This window comes from Paramormyrops kingsleyae, chromosome 10 (genome assembly GCF_048594095.1).
Source record: "Paramormyrops kingsleyae isolate MSU_618 chromosome 10, PKINGS_0.4, whole genome shotgun sequence".
Classification (NCBI taxonomy): domain Eukaryota; kingdom Metazoa; phylum Chordata; class Actinopteri; order Osteoglossiformes; family Mormyridae; genus Paramormyrops; species Paramormyrops kingsleyae.
Window position 1 is genome coordinate 27,489,568 of NC_132806.1, and position 22,721 is coordinate 27,512,288.

General features: G+C 47.0%; 1 protein-coding gene across 4 annotated transcripts in view; it reads right to left on the minus strand.

Moving 5' to 3' along the window:
- The window catches only part of LOC111836358 (calmodulin-binding transcription activator 2-like), a 32,682-nt gene extending 13,526 nt beyond the window's left edge, over positions 1–19,156 (minus strand). The window contains exons 1-11 of one of the 4 annotated variants that reach the window (XM_023797507.2): positions 19,016–19,156; positions 14,263–14,396; positions 13,359–13,462; positions 12,753–12,820; positions 12,352–12,487; positions 11,648–11,719; positions 11,016–11,157; positions 10,748–10,888; positions 8,416–10,370; positions 6,748–6,874; positions 5,629–5,763 (exon numbers count right to left, since the gene is read on the minus strand). In XM_023797507.2, coding sequence (XP_023653275.2) covers positions 5,629–5,763; positions 6,748–6,874; positions 8,416–10,370; positions 10,748–10,888; positions 11,016–11,157; positions 11,648–11,719; positions 12,352–12,487; positions 12,753–12,820; positions 13,359–13,462; positions 14,263–14,317 — 2,935 coding nt within the window. In that variant the 5' untranslated portion in view covers positions 14,318–14,396; positions 19,016–19,156. Of the gene's footprint in view, positions 1–5,628; positions 5,764–6,747; positions 6,875–8,415; positions 10,371–10,747; positions 10,889–11,015; positions 11,158–11,647; positions 11,720–12,351; positions 12,488–12,752; positions 12,821–13,358; positions 13,463–14,262; positions 14,399–15,052; positions 18,298–19,015 lie in introns of those variants that run through there. The other 3 variants (XM_023797509.2, XM_023797508.2, XM_023797511.2) reach the window with 3 other exon arrangements.
- Positions 19,157–22,721: the final 3,565 nt, after the last annotated feature.

Consider the following 22,721-nt stretch of genomic DNA (forward strand, 5'->3'; position numbering starts at 1 on the left):
TGTATATAAACCAGTTTCTCTCTAATATAAATTTAAGCAGTGATTTGTCTCTCAGATATAAAAGTTGTATATAAACCAGTTTCTTTCTGTTATAAATTTACACAGTGATTTGTCTCTCAGATATAAACTAAAACTGTGGTTGGTCAGATATAAAACTGAGTGAAATAGTTTCTTGTTCATTTCTAATATAAATTAACACTTTTTCCTCCCATAAATACGCAGACATGTGGCGTCCCTCTCCGATGTAAACCCAGGATATAACAGTTTGTACATTAGACAGGCAATAACGCGTAAGGCTTGTGTGATATAGAGCGCAGACCATGCCAGGAGGTGCCCCTTTGACCCCATCAGCACAACCGCACACACACGCATACACACACACACACACACGCATGCATACACACATACACACATACACACACACACTCTCATCTATGAGGTCAGTCTGCTTCCAACATGCTGAACTTTGTGCAGTTCTACATGGCCCCAGGAACATGCGAATACACACACACACACACACACGCACACACACACACACACACACACACGCATGCACACACCTGTGTTCCAACTCCATACTAACGCCCTCCAGGTCCTACCTATGTCATCTTTGTCCTTCTCCATCTCCGCTGAAAGACAATCTGTCTGTCAGCTCACCGCTGCTCTGGGCCGCGTGCTCAGCCGCCTCGGGGTGGGGGGGTGTCAGGGGGGCACAAGGGCGGGACCACCAGGGGCCAGTGAGGCTTCGGTGGGGCCCGAGACAATCCCAAAAAAAGTGCTTTACCCCTTCATGTCTCTTTCCTCCTATCGCGATTCTTCTCTAACCCTCCCCTTACGGCCGGCGCGTTTGACTTTACAGCGCCGCAACATGTGAGGGGTCCGCGGGCTACTCGAAATGGAGCACTCCTTCAGAAGGGAGCCGCGTTACAGCGGAGGGACAGTCTGACGGCCGACGGAGCCAGAAGGATGAAGGTCCTTCATCGGTCAGAAGCCGTGGTGGGACGATGTCCACACAAGTGGAGGTTAGTGGGACTGAAGATGGAGGGATCGGGGGAGGATGGCACGGACGGGGGATGAAATAAGGATTAAGTGAATGAAAGAGGAGAGGGTGGCGAGGCGGCAGGAGGAAAGGATGGAAGCAGAAAGTGCCATAAAAGAAACACGTATGAGAGGATGTAAAGGCCTAGGGGTGAGGAGGAGGAAAAAAAAGCAGTTTTATGAGCTCAGGGTCCCAGAGCGTGCAGGCATGAGTGTTAACGAACAACCGGAGGAGCGGGAAGGGAAGCACAGTGCCAATGCATGAGCACGGGGGAGCGACCCGGAGCAGGACCCCTAGCACACACGTGCAGACCCACACGCACACGCACACGCACAAACTCACAGCATGCAGCACACAGCTTAACTGAACGCAGGAGGGCTGACAGGAACCATTGCAGCGATGCGGAGAAAGTTCCGGAAAGAAAGCCAACGAGCGGGACAGGAGAGGAGGGAGGAGGTCGGGACGGCAGACGGGGAGGGGGAGTGGCTCAGAAAGAAGGGGAAAAAAAAAACACAAAAGGAGTCCAGGGCGAGACGACAGGCTGTCTGCAGGAGCGGAGAAGACCGGCGACATTCGGGGAGAGAGTTGCCAAGACCCCAGGGGGAAAGTCCCAGAGCGGGACTGAGGCGGCCGTTTGAGTGTAACTCACATTACTGCCTCCTGGCACGCGCTGGCCCCACCCCCCCGCAGCCAAGGAACGGCATGGGTAACAGGCAGAATGGGATGACAGACGGGGTCGGGTGGGGGGGGTAAGTGGAGAAAGGGGCAGGGGGTCATGGAGGGTGAGTGTCGTACAGGGGCGTGGCTGCGGGGGCTGACAATGATAAAGATGGAGGAGTGGAGGAGAGACAGGTGTCCAAGCCAGAGGTGCGGGGCCTGGGGGGGGTTCAAAGGGAGCGGTACTGATCCCCCCCCCCCCCTCCCACACACACACACACACACACACACACGCACACACGGGCACACACAGCCCCCCCATTCAGGGGTTTAAATAGGTCTAGCTGGGGGGTCAGAAATAGCAACAGGCTGAGCTGTACACTTCAACATCACTCACATACTCACACACACACAGACACAGACACACACACAGACACACACACAAAGACACACTCACATACACACAGACACAGACACACAGACACACACACAAAAACACACACATACACACAGACACACATAAACATAGTATCAAACAGGGCTCAGTCAGTAAACAGTTCCTCATGGTGATAATTAACACATTAAAATGCACTCATAACATCCATCTATTTAAATATGATGAAATGGAAGCTAAGTCTAAATGAAAGAAGACGTTTCAGACACCTTAAATGTTCTGTAATGGTAAAATTTCAGCAAAGCTACGGAGGGTTGGTCTGATATGCGTGTGTGTGATTCAGCTATCACAACGTGAGCAGAAAGTGTATGGGGTGGCTAGTCTGTGTTTGCGTATGTTCGGGCTGGGGGGGAGGTAAGTGTTGACAGCGGAAAACATCTCCATCCCATCAATCACTAAGCAGCAGCAGGAGAGTCCCACCCTTCGGAAAATATAATCCCCCCCTACCTCATCGACATTCCCAGGGCCTGTGAATCTGCTCCCTCCATCTCCGGTTGTGGACTGAGTCGGAGCCTTTATTTGGCAAGGGGCTTGGGGCACCTGAACGGAGGCACTCGCTCAAAGGTGGCCCAGTGCATCATGGCCGTGTCACCACGGCTGCCAAATGCTGGATAGGACGGGGGCCGGGGCGGCCGTGAGGACGGGGGCCAGGGCGGCCGTGAGGACGGGGGCCAGGGCGGCTTAATCAAACCAGCGTCCTGGGGGTCAGCCACCTACCAGCATGGTCAGGCCCGTCCATCTGGGTGTCTCTGGCATAAGCACTGCTACTGCCACCTTGTGTTCAGAGTTCAAGTATGTATCTGCTGTTAAATATTCTCTTTGCAACATTAGAACTTGTATCTCTCTCGCACAGAGCTAATTCCTAATTAAAGTCTTCTAAAGCATGAATAATAATGAGGAAAACCACTTTGTTTATGTTTGTTTTACTTTCTAAAGGACCAAAACAACCATGTGCAGCCGCAAGGCTCACTGCTAACACGTACCACGGCCCTTACTGGCCATGAGTCTCATTGCTGATATGAATCATTTCGATAGGCGGCCATGAGTCTCACTGTTAGCCGCATAATTGCATAATTTAAATTAGCAGACACAAGTCACACCACTAATACGTGTCATTTCCGTTAGCACCCATAAATCACACAGCTGACATGCGTCGTTTACCTTAGCATATGTGTCTCAATGTTAACACGCATCGTTTCAATAAGCGGCCATGAGTCTCAATGCTAACGTGCATCGTTTCAATAAGCGGCCATGAGTCTCAATGCTAACGTGCATCGTTTCAATAAGCGGCCATGAGTCTCAATGCTAACGTGCATCGTTTCAATAAGCGGCCATGAGTCTCAATGCTAACGCGCATCGTTTCAATAAGCGGCCATGAGTCTCAATTGTAACGTGCATCGTTTCAATAAGCGGCCATGAGTCACAATGCTAATGTGCATCGTTTCAATAAGTGGCCATGAGTCTCAATGCTAACGTGCATCGTTTCAATAAACGGCCATGAGTCTCAATGCTAACGTGCATCGTTTCAATAAGCGGCCATGAGTCTCAATGCTAACGTGCATCGTTTCAATAAGCGGCCATGAGTCTCAATTGTAACGTGCATCGTTTCAATAAGCGGGCATGAGTCACAATGCTAACGTGCATCGTTTCAATAAGCGGCCATGAGTCTCAAAGCTAATGTGCATCGTTTCAATAAGCGGTCATGAGTCTCCATGCTAACGTGCATCGTTTCAATAAGCGGCCATGAGTCTCAATGCTAACGCGCATCATTTCAATAAGCGGCCATGAGTCTCAATGCTAACGTGCATCGTTTCAATAAGTGGCCATGAATCTAAATGCTAATGCCCATCTTTTCAATTAGTGGCCATCAGTCTCAATGCTAATGTGCATAATTTCAATTAGCAGTCATGAATGTCAATGCTAACATGCATCGTTTCAGTTAGCGGCCATGAGTCTCAATGGTCATACAAGTCATTTCCATAGGCAGCCATGAGTTTCACTGTCAATGTGCATAGTTTCTATTAGCATACAGAAGTCACACCGCTAATGTGCATCTTTTCCATTAGAGGGCATGAGTCTCACCACTAACACATACTGTTTTATAAAGCTGGGAGTCGCAGTGCAGGAAGACACCCTGACCTTAGTTGCCCGTGGGAATTCCTTTTATCCACTTTCACCACGTTCCAACCCCCCCCCCCCCCCCGTGTGAGTATATAATCCTTCCTTAGCAGGCCACAGGAGTCAGATAAACTGCAGCTGTGCGATAATGTGCACTGATTCTGCCTCGTTAATAAGGGCAAGGAGGGCAAGGAGTGAACATAATACTGTTAATGTGGGCACTGGCATAGTCAGACCACCTAGCATTCACACACTACACTTCATAAGCAAAGTAAACTTTATTAAACTGAAGCAGATACACACACATACCAACACTATCTCTACTGCCCTCCCTGGACCAAAGAATCTCCAAACTGCACCTGCAGGGCTGAAGAATTTGACGCAGACAGGTTCATACCTCCCCGGCTTTCCCATCAGCCCACAGCCCGCCCCCCTGACCCCACAGACCAATCAGCACTCTGCATTCAGTCATTGCAAATACACAATCTCCATTGGAGAAACAGATCTTCATATTATTCAAGCAGGCACTGAAGCTAACGGGATTCTTTAGCAATAACTCTACTGTCTTCAATACAGATGACATGAATACTGGGTCAATATAGAATTTTCAAAATGAAAAGCGAACCATTTGTATTACTTGGAAAGTCTAGATTCTATGGAAATGTGTAATAGGTATGGTAGTTATGGTGAGCCGGTTCAGAAAGCAAGAAAATGTTCTGCAACTAGAGGGGGTGGGACCAACATCTGATTGAGCCCGCCTCCTCTATAGTCTGATTGGTTATCTCTCTGAACCAATCATTTTTCATTCTGCCCTCAAAACACTTTTGTGTAAGTAAAAATCCCATGAGCAACGGAAAATAGATAATTATTTATCATATAATTAAAAGTAAAACAAAGAAAGGCACTGAATACACCTACTGTTCCACTGCAGAACAGTCTGGAATACCTGTTTGCTAGACACAGTAACTGATGCTGTAGGTTACAGGAAACAGGACTGGAACATCCCAAAACTGATCTGAGGTCTGTTATGAGAGGTAAAAGCTCTCTGCTCATTGTGGTCCAAACGCACAGTCTGACTGCTCTAATAACTAACCACATCATGACATTTTTGTATAAAAAGGAATAATTCTGTTCATAAAAGTATAAAAGTATCACTTCAAAGCACCAAAAAACCATTGCAAGGTCATATTATGTCATGATAAATTTCTGAATAACTCTGTTCTACCCCACAAGTCAAATGTTTTCTGTCCTCAGCATGAAAACAAAAATGAAAAACAAAAAAGTCTTTTCTCTGCTTGATTACTTGCCACTGAGGGGGTGAGGACTTGTGTGACCTTGGTAAGTGGGTGTGGTCACTCACCATCCAGGGAAAGCCAGTCCGGCTGCGAGCTGGGCTGAGAGGAGGTGCTGCGGGCGCGATACTCAAACAGCACAGAGGATGAGAGCACATCCGTGTCCTGCAGGACGTGCAGCGTGACCAGCCCGGCCTCGTGAGCTGGGATTGGAGGATAGAGATGGATTCAGTTCCCCATCGCTGGCTATGAGTGTTAGCATTCACACCGTGATATCATTAACCATGAAATCCATTAGATCATGATGCCTCATGTTTTCTTTTTTTGTAATAGCTTATCTCTGTAGGGATGTATTTCAAAACTATGCAACAGCACCCCTTGTGGACAAAATGCAAAATACCCTACTGCTGTTTTTCTTTAAAAGCAGAACTCATAATTTTTGCTGCTGGTTTTACGGCTCTCTGAATAGATTCTGGGTTATATTTTCCAATAATTGCAACCATGTGCGAGATATTAAAATATAATACTTTAAATATTGAATCATCTAAGCTGCTGATTTCCCAAAAAAAAGTGTATTGAGACCTCATGCTTGATGTAGCAGTAACACACCAAACAGCACTTCTATATGTGACAGAATGAGTGTTTTCATGTTTCTTTTCTAGCTGTCTGGCATTTTCATACAATTCCAAGTGAGAGTTTCACTGTCATTTACATCAGTGTTTCCCATCCCAGTCTTTGGGGACCCCCAGATGATTCACGATTTTGCTCCCACCCAGCTTTCTGCCAGACAGTCCACATTTTTGCCCCCCCTGGGAGCTGGGAGGGAACAAAAGCAGGATCTGCCTGGGGGGCCCGGAGGACCGGGTTGGGAAACAGTGATTTACTCAGGATCGATTTTAAGCTTAGAAACATAACCATAACCCTAACCCTAACCCTCTGCGACATTTTCAACAATAACGAGCACACAAATTTCTCTTCAAGACACGGAAAGGTGAAAAATCTGTGTGCAATTTTCCTGGGTTGCACATGATATCGTCTGCAAATGTATATATATATAAAAAATTACAATTCAGGCTATTATCAAATATATAGACTTGCTGTGTTCATCCTTAGCAGATTGTGAAGAAATCAACTCTCTGTTTGCTCGTGTGCTGCATGTGTGCACACTCGTGTATACATGCTCGCACTTGGACAGTAGCAGCGCAGCACTCCTGGCTGGATGAGAGATGCAGAGACAGCACTCTGGTCAAACACGCAGGAATACCGTCCTGTCATTTCCGTCCACGGCCCCGTTATCAACACCTTAACTCCACCCTGAAAAACATGTGGTCAGACACACTTAGCCAAACCTGGATGACATCACTGCTGCATGGATTATACTCCACTCAAGCCTTTATGACATCACACATAGCCGCACACATTAACTCCCAAACAATTGTTAATGACATCACACAGAGACGGCTGCATACATTAAAGGCCCATGTTTATGACATCACAAAAACATACACACACTTTTACAAACAATACGGTGCAATTAAATCTTGACATTACATATTTATTTGCATTCAGTGACTTTTTAATAAATAATAAATTTAGTGTACACATGTACACAGGGAAATATGGAAATGAAATGAACACCGATCAAAGGACTGTGATCTAGTGATATTATTTAAATGCACTTACATACGTATCTAATACAAGTTTTGGGAGGGTAATAGGCGACTTTTCATGCATGAATGCATTTCATATTCTCCAGTTACTACAACTAAAACAGACATGAGCATATACAGTATAACTTACAGTGTTATAGAATCTACTTCTGAGACCAGAAACTCCACAGGTACATTAAATTTAAAGGTAAATCACTAAACCTGCAGGCAATTTTACTAATGTTATAAGGACCCAGCGGAGGAAATGTTTTACTTAGAGCTGTGAGAGGTACAGTATGGATAACGGTCTATCAAGCGGGGCCCTGCAGGGGACAAGAGCAGATTAGTATTCAGAAGCAGCAGTATAAAAATCAATTATAAAATGTATAAAAGTGTATAAAAAGTGTGCAAACTGTGCAACAGAAATATTACATTAATTATAAAATTACATCAACATTTTCAACATGCTAAAAATATAACTAAAAATTACTACAACGAAACACTTTTTTTAAGGCAGGAGTGATTATTTTCCCCATGGTGGCTTTACGAATAAAATTTTAATTGAATTAAACTAATAAAAACTGTGTCGTTTTAAATTTGTTTGAGAGGTACTGTAATGGTTTGCATTAAATATTCCATGACCAAATGGATGACCTAGTCAATGGGAAGTATGATTATAAAGAAGTTCATGCTGATGTTGACTTTGTCTATAAGGTGGGACTTCGACCGCTGAAGAATTCTATGTGTTTTCTTTATACTACGGCACATACAAAATTCAGACTGAAGAGTTTCTTTTCCACCCAGAGAGTCCAGGGTCTGGAATAAAACACCATGCGTAGGAAACGCAGAACAAGCGAAGATCAGAAATCGGTCTTTAATATTCAAAACTCACTCAGTCCATTTCTGACCTAAAGTCAGGCTTGCAGTAGGTTATAGTATCAGAACCCAACCCTTGTTCAGTCCTCATGTAATCCAATGAAGAACTTCTGTTAAATTTCGTTAACAGTCCACAGAAATTTTCTCGAAAACGTGTCCTGCGGACTGGGTGAGTTTTGGAAAATCGCTCTTCGGTTACTGGGGTTGCTTGAACGGAGGGGATAATATCGCCGTGTTAAAAAGGAGGGAAAACCAGCAAGGCTTGAAAAAGACAAGGTGGTGAAGATGAGCGACACACCATGCAAACCGCCCTGGGGCGGCCGTGCTCACCTCCGGGTAGGACCACTCAGGGGAGAAGTCTGTAATGGTGCTGAGGCGTCCCGCTTCTGCCCCCAGGGACACCCGGGAATGCAAGGGCGAAAGGGAGGCAGCCAGCGGGGGCGCCGCAGAGTGCAGCCCAGTCGGACAGGGAGGTGGAGGGCACGAGTTCATGGGGCCCGCCCTGTCTGGCTCCCCGTCATGCAATCTGTCTTCACCCACCAGTGGAGAAATCAGGTCTGGGAAGTGGCTGTCGAAGGGAAGCTCAGTGTTGGAACCTTCCAGAACGGTGAGTGCGGCCAAAACGTCCTGGCCCTCTAATGCATGGGTGTGGCTACTCTCCCCACAGCTGTTGGTATCCATCGGGGTCTCCTCTGCCTTGTGGCGATCAAGGCTGGGGGAGGAAGAGGAGGAACAGCGGGAGTGCTCCCCTTTCACTGGGGCACAAGGGTTTGGGGAAGGCCTACCCTTGCGGCTGTTCTCTAGCACGTGGCACTCCGACTGGAGTGATCCTGGTGATGGGGACGAGTGCGTGAGGCTCAGCTCCGGGGCATAACTCAACTGCGGTTGCCATGGTGAGTGTTGACCGTCTTGTACCGAGTTTCCAGGCAAGATGCACCGCAGCCAGAGATGCTGCGAGGTTCCCTCTGCATGCCAGGTCAGTGCCGGCCGCGGAACCGCGGAGTCCGGATCAGGTGGGGGCAGCTGGCCAATCACAGGGCTTGAGATGAGTCCAGGAGGAGGCCGGAGGCATGGGGGACACATGCCCTTCGAGCTGGGAGGGGGCGGTGCGGCCGGCAGGGCCCCCTGCTGGTGGTCATCTCTCTCTACATCACTGGATGCCAGCACATCCAAGGTATCCAGTCCCAGGGCAGAGTCCAGGCACAGTGGCAGGAGAGAGGGTGTGGAAGGAGACAGAGGGAGAGACAGGGAAGGAGAGAGAGGAGAGGAACCGGAGGGGGTGGCCCGGGGACAAGGCTCAGGCGGCGAGTTTCTCCTGCTTTCCATTTCCGATGAGAGGGAGGACAGGGCAGAAGAGGGGGACAGGGAGGACACAGAGGAGGAGGGGGAGAAGGAGTCGGAGGAGCAGGAGGTAGCCTGGGAGGGGCCCCCGTATGTCTGCCCTCGCCGGGGGCTGTTGAGAAAGGAGTCGGGATCGAAAAGGAGAGGTGTGGGAGGTGGAAGAGGAGGAAGAGGAGCTGCAGGGGGAGGAGGGGACTTCTGGGGAGGACATGAGCGGGATGGTGAGGAGGTTGGAGGAGGCAGGGCGGAGCCAGGGGAGTCAGACCCTGATATCAGCCTGTTAGTCAAGATGAGGCCCCTGATTACAGGGCTGGGGAGCAGCGTCAGGCGGAGCGTGGGGGAAATGGCCTCTGAGGGAGGGGGCCATCCAGGCGCACCAGCGCCTCCCACTGGCAGGGGGATGCGGTTTACAGAGGACGCTGCAGAGGGTTTGGAGGAGGTGAGAGATGGGGAGGCGACTTCCCGGGGAGGGGAGTTAGGGGGGAGCAGCAGGTGAGCAGAGGAGGTGAGTGACAGGTGGGAGGGGACACCGCGGGGATCCTTGGGCTCGTCCCCGCCACTGATAGTTGTCATGACGATCACCGCACTCTGAGGCACGCCCACGGTGGCTAAATCACGATGGTCGCTAGGAACACCGCAGCTGTGACTCCCCCTGATGTTTATGGAGGCGTCAGTCTGGCGCAGGGGGGGGTTGGCGCTGAGCCCCACCTTCGCTGGCAGATTCCGGGCACCCCCCACCTGGGCAGCAGGCGTTGAGCGCTTTATACCTCCCTCTATGCCACCACTTGCCCCCGCCTTGCCCCTGCTCCCTGGGCCGCCCCCTGCGGCCGACGCCAGGTTTCGGATGCCCGTCGGGCCCGGGTGGGTGGCGGGTCGGGCCGGAAGCTTTGGGGAGATGATGCGGTGCTTGGTGCCGTTGCAGCAGTGAGGAATGTTGGCCCCCGCTGTGGGGAAAAGAGAGGGAGAGAGGAGGAGAATGACTGCAACAGGCGTGAATTACAGCTGCTGCGATCGGTTTGTTTCCACCCTGAATCTACATGCCAGACCCAAGAGCTCGCAGATGTGTCTCATTTCACTGCTGACGCCAGTTTTTTCCGCCCACCAAGATGGGTCCTTTAATATTTCTGTTACATTTGTATGGTTTTGATTCCCTTTGAACCCCCTAGATCACACTGTGTGCGTCTCACAGCGGGTGTATGACTATTACATGGTGGTGCAAAGGTTTTTGGCTTCTCTTCCTCCCTCCCCACTGTGCACCCTGCGCGTTGGCGCCACCCCGGGACCCCGGACCCCAGGACCCCGGGACCCCAGGACCCCTCACCCGTCGCGGGGCTGCAGAGGCAGGCATGAGTGCGGGGTTTGGGTTTGGTCTGCTGACTGTCCAGGATGCTCTGTGCCAGCCGCTCGACGGAGACCTCGTTCTGCCTACCTCTGTTACTGCAGGACCACCTGACACCGTGGACTGAAGCGGAGAAACAGGGAGGGGGGGCAATGAGCAGAACTGGAGGGTGGTAGGTGAGGACGTGTGTTGTGTGTGTGTGGGGGGGGGGGGGGCGAATGATTAAATAAATGATAAGAATAAAGCTCACACATGGGTTTGAGCTGGGAGAGGAGCTCTTGCTGGGTCCAGCGAGGACTGTCCCGCCAGTCCGCAGGCGTGCAGGGCAAAGCTGTCCCACAATCCTCCAGGAAGAGCACATTCAGGTAGTGCACCAGCACCATGTCCGGGTTCTGGAGGGCAGTGGTGAGGGAGGGATGTGTGAATTCACACAGACGCGGAGTCACATGACCATGTCCTTATCGATAGCTCAGCCACAAGATTCTGTTTATGTGATTTATTACATTTATTTATTACATTTATTTCCCAATAGTAAATTTGGCAGCCGATTGTTAAATCATCTGCTCAATGAATTAAATTTCAGTCCGACTGTATAACCGGCACCATTCTACAAAGAAGGTGGCAGGTCTACCAGCACATGTGAGGACAGCTAACAAAAGCACACTGTATTTGCTTGATTCTCTTTTCACCTCCCCCATCTTGCTCTCTATGAGACACACAGACAGGCGAGAGCATCTTGGAGTCAGCGCAGGTCACCCAGCACGTAGCACCCCTGGAGCTGGGGGCTAAGCCCCCCCGCTCAGGGGCCCGCAGAGGCTACGGAGAGAAGAGCCCCAGGGAAGGACTCAGACCTGCCAGGAAAAACAGGACTCCAGTCCCCACCTGAAGCAGCCAGTAGCTCCTCCTGTGGAATGTGGGGACTACGGAGGAATGGACGTAGCAGCCGTACAGACACTGCAGGGGGAGACGAGAGAGACAGGTGGGGCTGGTGCGTCCAGTCAGACCCACGGCACATAAGCAGCTGATATTTCCCACAGTCTTCAGTGGCAGTTCCGTTTATCTATTTTTTGCACATTTTGAAGATTTAAACTGAAGCTCTGCTAATGTAAACATTCAAGTGTGGAAAAATCCCTCAAATAATTACAAAAAAAATGTGCGCGTTTGCTTGAGGGACTTTTTTTTGGCGAGTTAAGGAAGAAAGCAATTTGCAAAACTGCAATGGAAACAGAATTTGCAAATGAGCAGATATGGAGGACATGACAATTATTTCTTCTAGAGCTACCAAGCTTGTGGACAGCCTGTTCCATGGCGAAGCACGAGACCTCGCCGGGATGATAAATGGCAAGTATCTTTCACACAACATCTAGTAATTCGCAATTTCACTTTGTCCACTTATTGAAAATTCATTTCGAATTTGCGTAAAACTTTAATGGAAACACAGCTATTGATATGTAAACAATGTTCTGGGGAGCTGTAGTACTGTTATCGCACAGCTGAGCTGTTACAAACCCAAAGTATTTCAATAAATATATCCAAATGAGACTGGTCTTGAAAATATAACTTATTGTCCAGCAGGGGGCACTCACCTCAATGCCATGCACCTTCAGTTTCATGTGATCTTCTCTTGTCGTCTTCCCATCTTTCCTCTTCTTCCAGCAATACCCATCCTTCCGGTACTTCACTTTCTTCCTGTTGTAAAGTATCATGGATCCATTGATGGGCCTGGCAGGGATGGTGGGGGGGGGGGGGGGTTGGGATAATGGTAGGGGTTTACACAAGACAAACATGAATCCCATAATGCATCAGATTCTATCTCTGCATTGGTGGGCCATCTGTAATCAGGACTACGGGTTATTCCACATGCATCCTATACAGTGACGTGCAACCAGAACATGATGACCACACGTGCAAATAACGTGCGACACGAGAGGTCAGTTCTAAGACACCTACTGACATGTTATGGATTTTGGGAATATGAGGAATTCACCTGGTCTTGAGCGTGCAGGAGAGCCATTCCTCATGCCTGTCGAAGGAGATCAGGTAGGACGCGATTTCCTGCAAGCAAGTGGTTTCAGAGTTGAGGACATCCTTCAGTCCGCCCGGGACTCTGTGACCATCCCACCTCCCACCTCCCATCTCTGCTCTGCCGGCCTCCCGCTCTCTACTGTACCGCTGCCTCTCTCTGATGGTACTATAGGGCTTATTCCTCCAACAGGAGAGGAGACGTTACAATTTTCCTTTCATTTCAATAAAATGTTGGTCTCTGCTGACAAATAGCTGGACACTCTGGGATTCCAGGTTTTAAATTAGCTTCTAATTTAAAGTTCCCTTTAAAAGAAGAGGAAAAAAATGAAACCCAGAGAGACCAGGATCCATCTCCTCCATCATTCTGTCATCAGTACTGGCGCATCTCTGGATAAACCTCTTATTAAAGTAAAATGCCTAATAATCACATCTAAAAATTGACCAGAGTCATTCTGGATTTATGTCATTACTCAAACAAGCTCTTATGATCCCGCCCCCCCGCATTCTCCCTCCCAGCACGTACTTCATCTCCCTCATCTTCCTCCCTCCATCACCCTTCCCTCCCCACCTCATTCGTGTTCCATTGCAGTCTCTCTTTGGGCAGCGCAGAGCCGCAGGGAAGGCATTCCAGAAGCTTCTTGGGCAGAAACACCTTCACCTGGCTCTTACTATCTGCACAAAGAGGAAGACAGCGAGTCGGGAGGGTTGTCTGAAATGGTTCTGCACTCTGTCACACGGCATTAAGAACTGTTACACATTATCAAAAACTTGTTATGTACTGTTACGTACTAAACTCTGACATGATATTAAAAAGGTTACATACTGCAAATTGCCATGTTGTTACAAATTGTTGTAATTTATTTAAACATTCTGGACATTGTTACATTGTTCATACAGTTACAAACTGTTAGAAATTATTACAAAGTATTAGGCATTGTTACATTGCATAGGCTGTTACATACTGTTACAATTTATCACAAAGGGTGGGGCAATAGGGCGACATGGTGGAGCAGTGGTTAGCACTGCTGCCTCACACTTCTGGGACCTGGGTTCAAGTCTCCGCCTGGGTTACATGTGTGTGAAGTTTGCATGTTCTTCCCGTGTCGTCGTGGGGTTTCCCCCCACAGTCCAAAAACATGCTGAGGCTAATTGGAGTTACTAAATTGCCCATAGGTGTGCATGTGTGAGTGAATGGTATGTGAGTGTGCCCTGCGATCGGTTGGCTCCGGACCCCCCGCGACCCAGTAGGATAAGCGGGTTGGAAAATGGATGGATGGGTGGGGCAATATTGCATTGTTGACTTTGTTATAATAAGACAGGGACAATTAACAGTTCATGCTGTTATATACTGTTACAAATTATTACAATGTGTTTGATATTGTTACATTGTTGCAAAATGTTACAAAGCACCCGGCATTGTTACACACAGTCATATTTTGTAAACAGAGCTCCACCAACAGCTGCTCTCTCACCAGGACGGCGACTGGCTCTCTCATCACGCTCCGGTGGACTCTCCTTATTGTTCATGGTGGAGCTTCCAGCAGGACACAGCTCCTCCGGTCAGCAGGGGGCAGTCACACACTCCAGAACAGACCACAAGCTGACACTGAATGACACAGAAGGTGACAAATACCATCAGGATTCACAATCTAATACCCTTGAGACATGCCAGACTCAATAACCGCATGGAACATTCCAGAAAAAAATAACTCAACTACTTATTCAGATCTGAATTATCTGATAGTCTTCACATATAAACAGAAAACATCATATTGGGCACTCAACCCAAACAAATCCAATGTTTTTCCACATTCATGATGGGGGCCCTAAACACACACACACACACACACACACACACACACAGACACACACACACATATATGCATATAATATTTAAGTAAATCTATTCTGATATCATCCGAATTCCACACTAGTATACACATGTAAACCCATATGTGAAATAAGCTCATGTGCATGCATTCTCACAAAGTCCATTTGCAAGTCAAACTGTGAACAAGAGCACAGTCAACCCCCAGCAGAAGGTGGTCTCCCACTCATATGAGGCAGAGCGGAACTACATCTGGTATAATGTGTGCAAACCAACACTGGGTGATGCTTTCACTGTCCCTAAAAGCGAAGGGAACATTTACGCTCTTAACAGCCATCAAAGGCCCTGGGGCTCTGCTGCCAGAATGAAAGAAACACACACATTTGGAAAGTAAATGCATTTGAAAAAGCAACGAAGGAGATAAGATGACTCACCCTGGGAGGAGCAGGAGATGGAAAAGGGGAAGGGGGCCTACAGTAGGTGGACCAGAGTGCACCATCTATACAGACACGGTCAAGCATCTAGACCTGAAACCTGTTAGCAGGGGGGCCATCATGTTAGGACGATTCTAAGGGCCTCTGAGTGACAGGGGCCCTACAAATTTAGAACATAACTGGATTGGTCTGGGTCAGGGAACCCAAAATTTCTAGCAGTGCACCTACAGGTAAAACACGTAAGGCAAGAAATACCCTTTCCGTAAGTGGGCAGACAGGTACTGTACAGGCGCACGGACAACCACAAAATCCCACATTCTCTCGTTAAAGATCAGGACTAGACCCCAAAGATACATTCCACTGTGTAAATAATTCACCTTCTCAAGCCGATTAGCTGCTTGCATTTTCAAACCCATCCCCCCCGCGCGAGCTAAACGATCTTGACAAAAGCCCATCTTCAAACAGTACCCAGTGGATTTCAATGAGGATGCAAAACTGCACATAAAAACCGTTTTAAAAACGACATCATGGCTAAGGAATTGAGTCAAGTCACATATTAAAAGTACATTTTATTGCTCATATTGAGAAATCCATAAAGTGCCCAGGGGGGGTCGGTAATAAGGGCTTTAAGCCAAACCACATGCAAACGGTGATGCCTGCCATAACAGAGCCTAATCTGTTTTTGTTTCTCCCTAGACTTTAATTAATAAACTGCTTCAGAACAGTGTGTCTTTTATGTGGGTACACAACCACATCATGTTTTTAAGAGCTGGATCTACCCCAGACCAGCTCTGTCTCCAAGGAGGTTCTGGCGTGTTACAATGTATCGGCCGTCTGATGACATCCAACGCATTGTTCCTTTGTGGGAAGCGAAAATCCTAATGAGACTGTGGTCTTCAGGCCAAGAAAACATGGAAAAGTCATCATGCACAGAACCCTTTATCAGCTGAAGATTGGGAAGTATTTCTCAGAGATGTGAAGAACTTTCAATCAACTTTTAGAGTCCTTCCAGTTTGTAGATTGGGAGGACCGGTACTTGGGCTTTGGGAACTGGCTTATGTCTCTGTTCTAGACACGGCCTGAAGGGGGCGCCGTAAGAACTAATAAATGCTAACCCCATATGCAAAAACACCATCCTATGCTTGGTCCGACATGCCCACTGCTTATGAATGAAGGAGTTTGGTCTCCTACTATCCTATAGGCATCCTGTAATATTTAGGACCTGTCAGGGTTTGGGTACAGGGCACTAACAAAATAAGTTTTAGGGTGAATTTTTATTTTTAAGTAAGAAAAACATAAATAGTTGGCCAGGATTTTGGTGGAACACAGAGGTGAGAGCAGACCTTCTGCAGAGCCTGGTGCTGGAAGGTCAAGCTTACAGGTTTCCAACATTAACTACGGATGTAAACATCATCTCTGCTACAGCTTATCCACTATTAAAGTAACAGGGGACGCGGAGAATGTCTTACTGACTTCTTTGCATTTAGTGTATTAAAGAAGAGGAACGGATCACTTCATGAAGGATAGATTGCATCAACGGTGACAGTCATTTGGAGGCTCATTCATTAACGCCATGCCTGTTTGGGATTTGCAGCTCAGCCTTTGAAAATCGTTCTGTGTCTGCAAAAACACATCTGAAGAGGCAGACCAAACATCACAACATGAAATCCCAGTCAGGCATAACTTGCATGTGGGATTTTCTTGTCATTGTTGTAGTATATTTCAGCAGAACAAATTTAATAACATCTGCTGGCATTTATGCACGGATCGATCCCCTACCACATATGACAAGTCTTGTTTTCGTAAAAGCCTTTCAAAATACAGCCAAAACAATCACTTCGAGTCCCAAGTGGTCTAAGACAACATTCACCTCCCAAATCATTCAGGGCTGTTCTGCGCAAGGGACTCAAATTTGTGCAGCGGGGAGCACACAGGTCCCAGGGCATCTCACTGGAAGAGTGCGGTAATGCAATGTATCTCTCAGGCTGATCCGACCTGCTCTCAGATCTCAAGTGGAGAAACAGGACAGTGTATTGACAGGTAGCTATGAACTGGGTTGGGAAATCCGCCTAAACCACAGCCACACTGTGTGTCACACGCCAGGTGGCTCATCATGCAAGTCCCTGTGCACAAAAAGACAGCCAATCAAGAGAAAGATGTCAAAGCGGAAATTTCACACTTGGATATTACAACATAACCGTCAAACATATTCACCAGTGCCCCCCTATCCCCCCCTCAGGACCCACACCTGTTCCATATATTTGCTCTGTTCCACCACCAGGTAATTAAACTAATGAAGTAATCTCCAGGTTCATAATTAGTTACATCAGGTGTGCTGGAAATGAACGATAATGAACACATGGATAGGCTGGGAGAGTTTCAGCGGTGACGTCAAAAAGGAACCAAAGCGGACCCAGACTCCTACTGTCACACCGCCTGGTTCGTCTTACAGCACGGTGACAGTCCCGTCTGTGCCCAGCTGTCTGTTATCCGACATAGCAATATGCCACAGACACACAATCAATTAGATTATCCTTCCTAGGAAGCCAATTCTCTGGACAGAACCTGAGAAAGCAAGACAGACTCCCCAATCGATACTACCGCTTTATCTATACTGTAGGAAAAACACAAGCAAATCCAACAGTCCTGATCACAAGTGACACGTGCACGATACGCATTAACACCATTGGTGCACCAGCTCTGCGGAGCGGCTTTCTTAAAACGTAACTAAACATGCTACTGTGAAATTTCAAAACGCGCATCAAACAAGCATGGTAATAAAAACTGGCACCAGAAGTGGTGTGGGCATACAGCTATATGCAGAAAGCTGTTTAGTCATGGACACTGAAAGATGATGGTTTTTAAATTTATACATTCATAGTTTCTTGGTCAGTATAACTCTACTTTCAGATAACCACCTGCTGACATTCTGCCGCGACAATATCTGAAATCTTGCAAAAAGGCAAACAGTTAATATACATATAGTTTATGTAGGCCTATATGTATATAAATGATGTTTTAATAGTTAAGACGTTTCCATTTATGAGAATTGAAAACTAATTTTCTCCAAAGCACCTTGCAGATTAGTGCAAACAATAGGCTACATTAATTAAGCAAGACAGACCCCGAGCAAACGTTTTACATCATCAATTTATTATTCACTATTTTTAAGCAGGACGCGATTGTTTATAGAAAAGTCAGCAGGGACTGCTTTAATGTCTGTCGAAAACAAACTGTAAAAAAAGAAATAAACTTAGAAACATTTAAAATATATATTAAATTTAAATTATCAAGTAAGTGTCTCATTTACTTCAATTATAATTAGAAACGCAGCTGTGAGACTGTGCTGGTCAGGGGGAATAACAGAAATAAGTTTGGTATTAGGTGGAAAACAGGGTTACACAGCAGAAAGGACTTATCTATTAAAACAACTTGTTAAATATTTCAGCGGGCCAGTGGTAGTTGGTATTTCTTCGCTGGGACACTGTCCATCTGCTGATTGTTAACAGGCTGCAGCGCGGTGGTTCGCCGGCTCCGGGCTACGTACCCCATGCCCTCAGCCAGGGCCCCGCCGCCGCTGGTTACTCGATCAACCTACCAACCCCGTCCGAGGACGCAATGACACAAACCACAGACTATATTAACTGAATATCCAGCAAGACTGCGAGCGATCGGATCAGGCACCAAAGCATACGGCACCGGACCCTGCCGGCCGGCTGTCAGCGCTGCGTAAAAGGATCGATATTGCACCCGAATTATATCGATCATATTTCAATATTAAACTGGCTATATAACCACGGTGCACAGGCAGCGATCCTCCGGAAAGTGTCGCGAATCGACGGTGAAATTGCATAGCCGGTAACACAAAGGCAAAACCACCGGAGCCTCGCTTTTAATGGGTCTGACAGCGAAAGGAAAGGCAAGCAAGCCCGCAAGGCAGAGCAGCCCGGAACCCTCCCTCACCTTCCGCCTGCTCGGACGCCGCCATCTTCTTCCCCGACCCGGCGTCACTGGACTGTGGTGGGGGGGAGGAGGAAAGCGGCCGCTGGAAAGCAAGACTGACACCCCACAGCTTTGCGGGCTGTCAGTTAAATGTCACAAAATGGCAATATATAAACTAAATGACAGTGAATTAAATGAGAATTGAGAGATGGGACGAGAAGTCACCAACCTTTAAAACACAGAGGATAGGAAAAATACAACTGAAAAAGGAGTCTCTAGTTTAGCCAAAGTGTAACTTGTATTTTTAAATAAATATGTTTTCTTTAATTACTTACGTATTGACATGATACTTTTAATTTTGACCTCCAACGTCAGCAGTAAGAAATACCTGAACGATGTAAGCGAGTTTAGTAAGAAATTTCCGTTCATACTGGTATACGTTTTACTTCGAATAACAGCTCTAGTGACAACCAAGATTATAGTCATACAAAGAATGTTTCACCCGTTTATTGCATTATATTTTTCAGAGCCACTTTATCACATAAACATTCACAAGGGTTTTAAGGATCAACTAGGATCAGATACCTCATGACATATCAGCTCCAAAGTTTGGCAGTTGGACAAATGTGTCCTTTGCTATGAAACCCTCTCCCTTTTCTGTACTGTCCAGCTGTTACGACAAAAAATAAAATAAAATCATGCTTTATCCACTTCATCATATATCTTTAGTCATTAAAGGGTGAAAAAAAACGTAAATGTGAAATGAATCCTTTCCACCTAACCCTGATTGATACGTGTGACAGTATATCAGGGGTTTTTGCTTTCCTGTGGGCCCTATGAAGGAGTGGAGAATATCAGATGAATGTCATTGAACACTCGGCGTCCTGTGTATTCATTAATAGGACGCAAGCGCGTGTGTCAAGATGCAAGAACATGCATCAGTACAAACCAATGCTCATGCAGACGCACACCAGTCATATTTAGAAGTCATGGAACATGCAATTAAGGGATCTCCATAACCAAGGTTGGTCCTATGGCTTATAATCAGTGCTTGACTGACAAGCAGGGACGGACTAACCAAAAGGCAGGGGTAGACAGTCTCCTGGGTCCCTCGAAAACTAGGGGCTCCATGAAGGAAGAACTTCCAGAAGTTATATTTAGGAATATAACATAATGTGGTCATTTAAATGATAGCAAAATGTATGTTGTTTGCATTTTTGGTGACAGTTTTCAAGGAAGACAAAGTTGCCCCCATTCCAGCTGTAATGGACTATTCTACTCTGAGACTATTCTACCCTCCATCCCAGCTGTAATGGACTATTCTACTCAGACTTGCGTTATCCAGCTTTCTGATAACACTGGAGTTTACCAGCTGTTCACTGCAAAGTGAACTGGCACAAAGATACAAGACTAACATTACATCTCTCTAGAAGTGTTTCTGTAGAAATAGGTCAGTGAACTACTAGGCGATGCCAACACAGCTTCAGTGCACCATGGCGGAGAGTCTGGAACATTTTTTGTGTTTTGTTAAGAATTTTTCTTTTGGTTGGTTTGGGATCTGGGGCCTGTTTCACAAAGCAGGATTTCTTGCTTAGCTGGATAACATGTAGGATTTAAGGTAGCCTGGGCCAAATGTAAGTGGATGAAAATAAAGTCTATTTAGCCCAGACTACCTTAAATCTGACAAGTTATCCGGTTAAGCAAAAAATCCTGCTTCGTGAAACAGGCCCCTGGTGAGTGGGAAGGTTAGGGCATATTGTTTACAACGTTTTCATGCTCTTCAGACAGTGTAGTGGCCATGCACGGGCTGTGGATATCACAGTCATGGAGAATGGGGTTCCATCCATAGCTATTCATTTGCCCCATGTGCACAGTGTATGGGGGCATTTTGAGTGTGGAAGATCCCATATGATAAACATGAACTTACAGTAGAATGACTTTGTGCTTGTTTACATCATTTTTTTTTCTTCAAATGGTTTGAATAGAGCTAAACCATGCCAGGAAAATATACCCCAGAGCACAACCGAGCTGCCAGAGCCCATTCACAGTCAGAAACAAGGGTTTGAATTTGGAGGGTCCCCTGGCGTGCAGCAAGTATGTACTCATCTGCGTGTTGTAAGCGTTTGGGTGTTTTTCCATTTTTCATTAGACCGCTGTCTTTGGTCTTTTCACCACTTTATGCACAAAAGTGCATTCTTACTAGTAATAAAAGGTTTTACCCACTGCAACTTGACCACTGCGACTCCCCCGCAAAATTCTCAACAGATGGTTCTTACTGGAACTGCTCGCTGATGCCTGAGGTCGTGTTCGCAGTCAGCGGATGCAGAGTCGCTCTTCTTGCATCCTTGTATCTCGAACCAGTGCACACACATCACAATCAAGGCGTGTGCACGTCCCCCTACAGCTGCCTGTCTTTCCTTCAGAATATCCCTGCCAACACCACCACAGTCATTGTTCCACATCAGCCGATGGAATTCTCGCTGAAACAATTACCCTTTTTGCTCAAAGTGACTAAAAAGTCAAAGTCACTCGTGTTTTGCATTGAGCAACTATATCTGCCCAGTATGGGCCTAAGGATACTTGGATGTTAACTGTACAACTAGTGAATCACACAGAATCATCATCGTACAATATACCTCATAACCCTCATTTATGGATTCGTTTTATTTTGGTTGCTAGGTTTTGGGAGTTCTGAGGTCTTTCTGGCGTTTAGTGCTTCCACACCCCCTAGTGGTGAGCATTTGTAATTGCAGCCCAGTGACTTGCATTCCTGCTGAAAGATAAATGCATTTTTTGAAAGGCATTAGTTTAACATTGCAACTAAAGTCTACTTCTGTATTTGTAAAGCAGTCCCGCTTGTAATACTGAACAAAGAGAGCACCAGATAAGCAGGGTAGAGGAGGTTGTAGATTATCAGGGGGAAGAGCAGAAGAGTGGGAAAAGGTATGCAGGCCAAAAGCCATGGTTAGGTGAACACCTGCTTACTAGGCTTGTGTGTTTTCAACAAGACTAGTCACATGGGGGGGCATGCACTGAGTACCGGCCCCATTTGCCAAAATATTGAAGGTGCCATTAGAGATGCTGAATGCCACCCCTGCAAAATTTACTGAGGAGATGCTTCCCCGCCAGTTGAGCACCTGCTCTCCGAAAAAGGCTCTGCACAGCACTGATCTGAATGAGTGACTGGTTGGGCTCCCCCACCTGGCAACCCTCGGAAAACCTAAAAGTCACATGGTTATCGGAAAATAAATTCTCATGGCTGTGTCTGTCGAGCGCCAATAAATAAATAAATAAACGGATGGCTGGACAGGAAATAAATATAAGTACAAAAGTAAAGTGAAAAGTTATCCAATAAGGATGTTATGATGTTATTATGGTATGTGTGCCTGTCGGGATGGCAAGCAGATCCCCATTGAGGCAGGAGAGCTAGGATTAGCATTAGCATCCTCAGGATACGAGAAGCCGGGGAAAGCAGAGCGAACACCCAACTCAGCCATTCCGCGGAGAACAGCCGACAGGAAGACCACCCGAGCTGGCGTGTCACTTCCTGTCCCTGTCACTGCGCTCCACAAAGTGAAGGACAGCTTGGAGGCGTGAGGACCTTGTCCCTTTCCTGGAACATCCACACCCTTCACTCCATCTCCCAGGCATACTTCTGTTGTCTCACCTTGAAAGGTGCCTTGCCTTTCGCTAAATATATTCTTCTAATTGTTGGACCAAAAGGTGA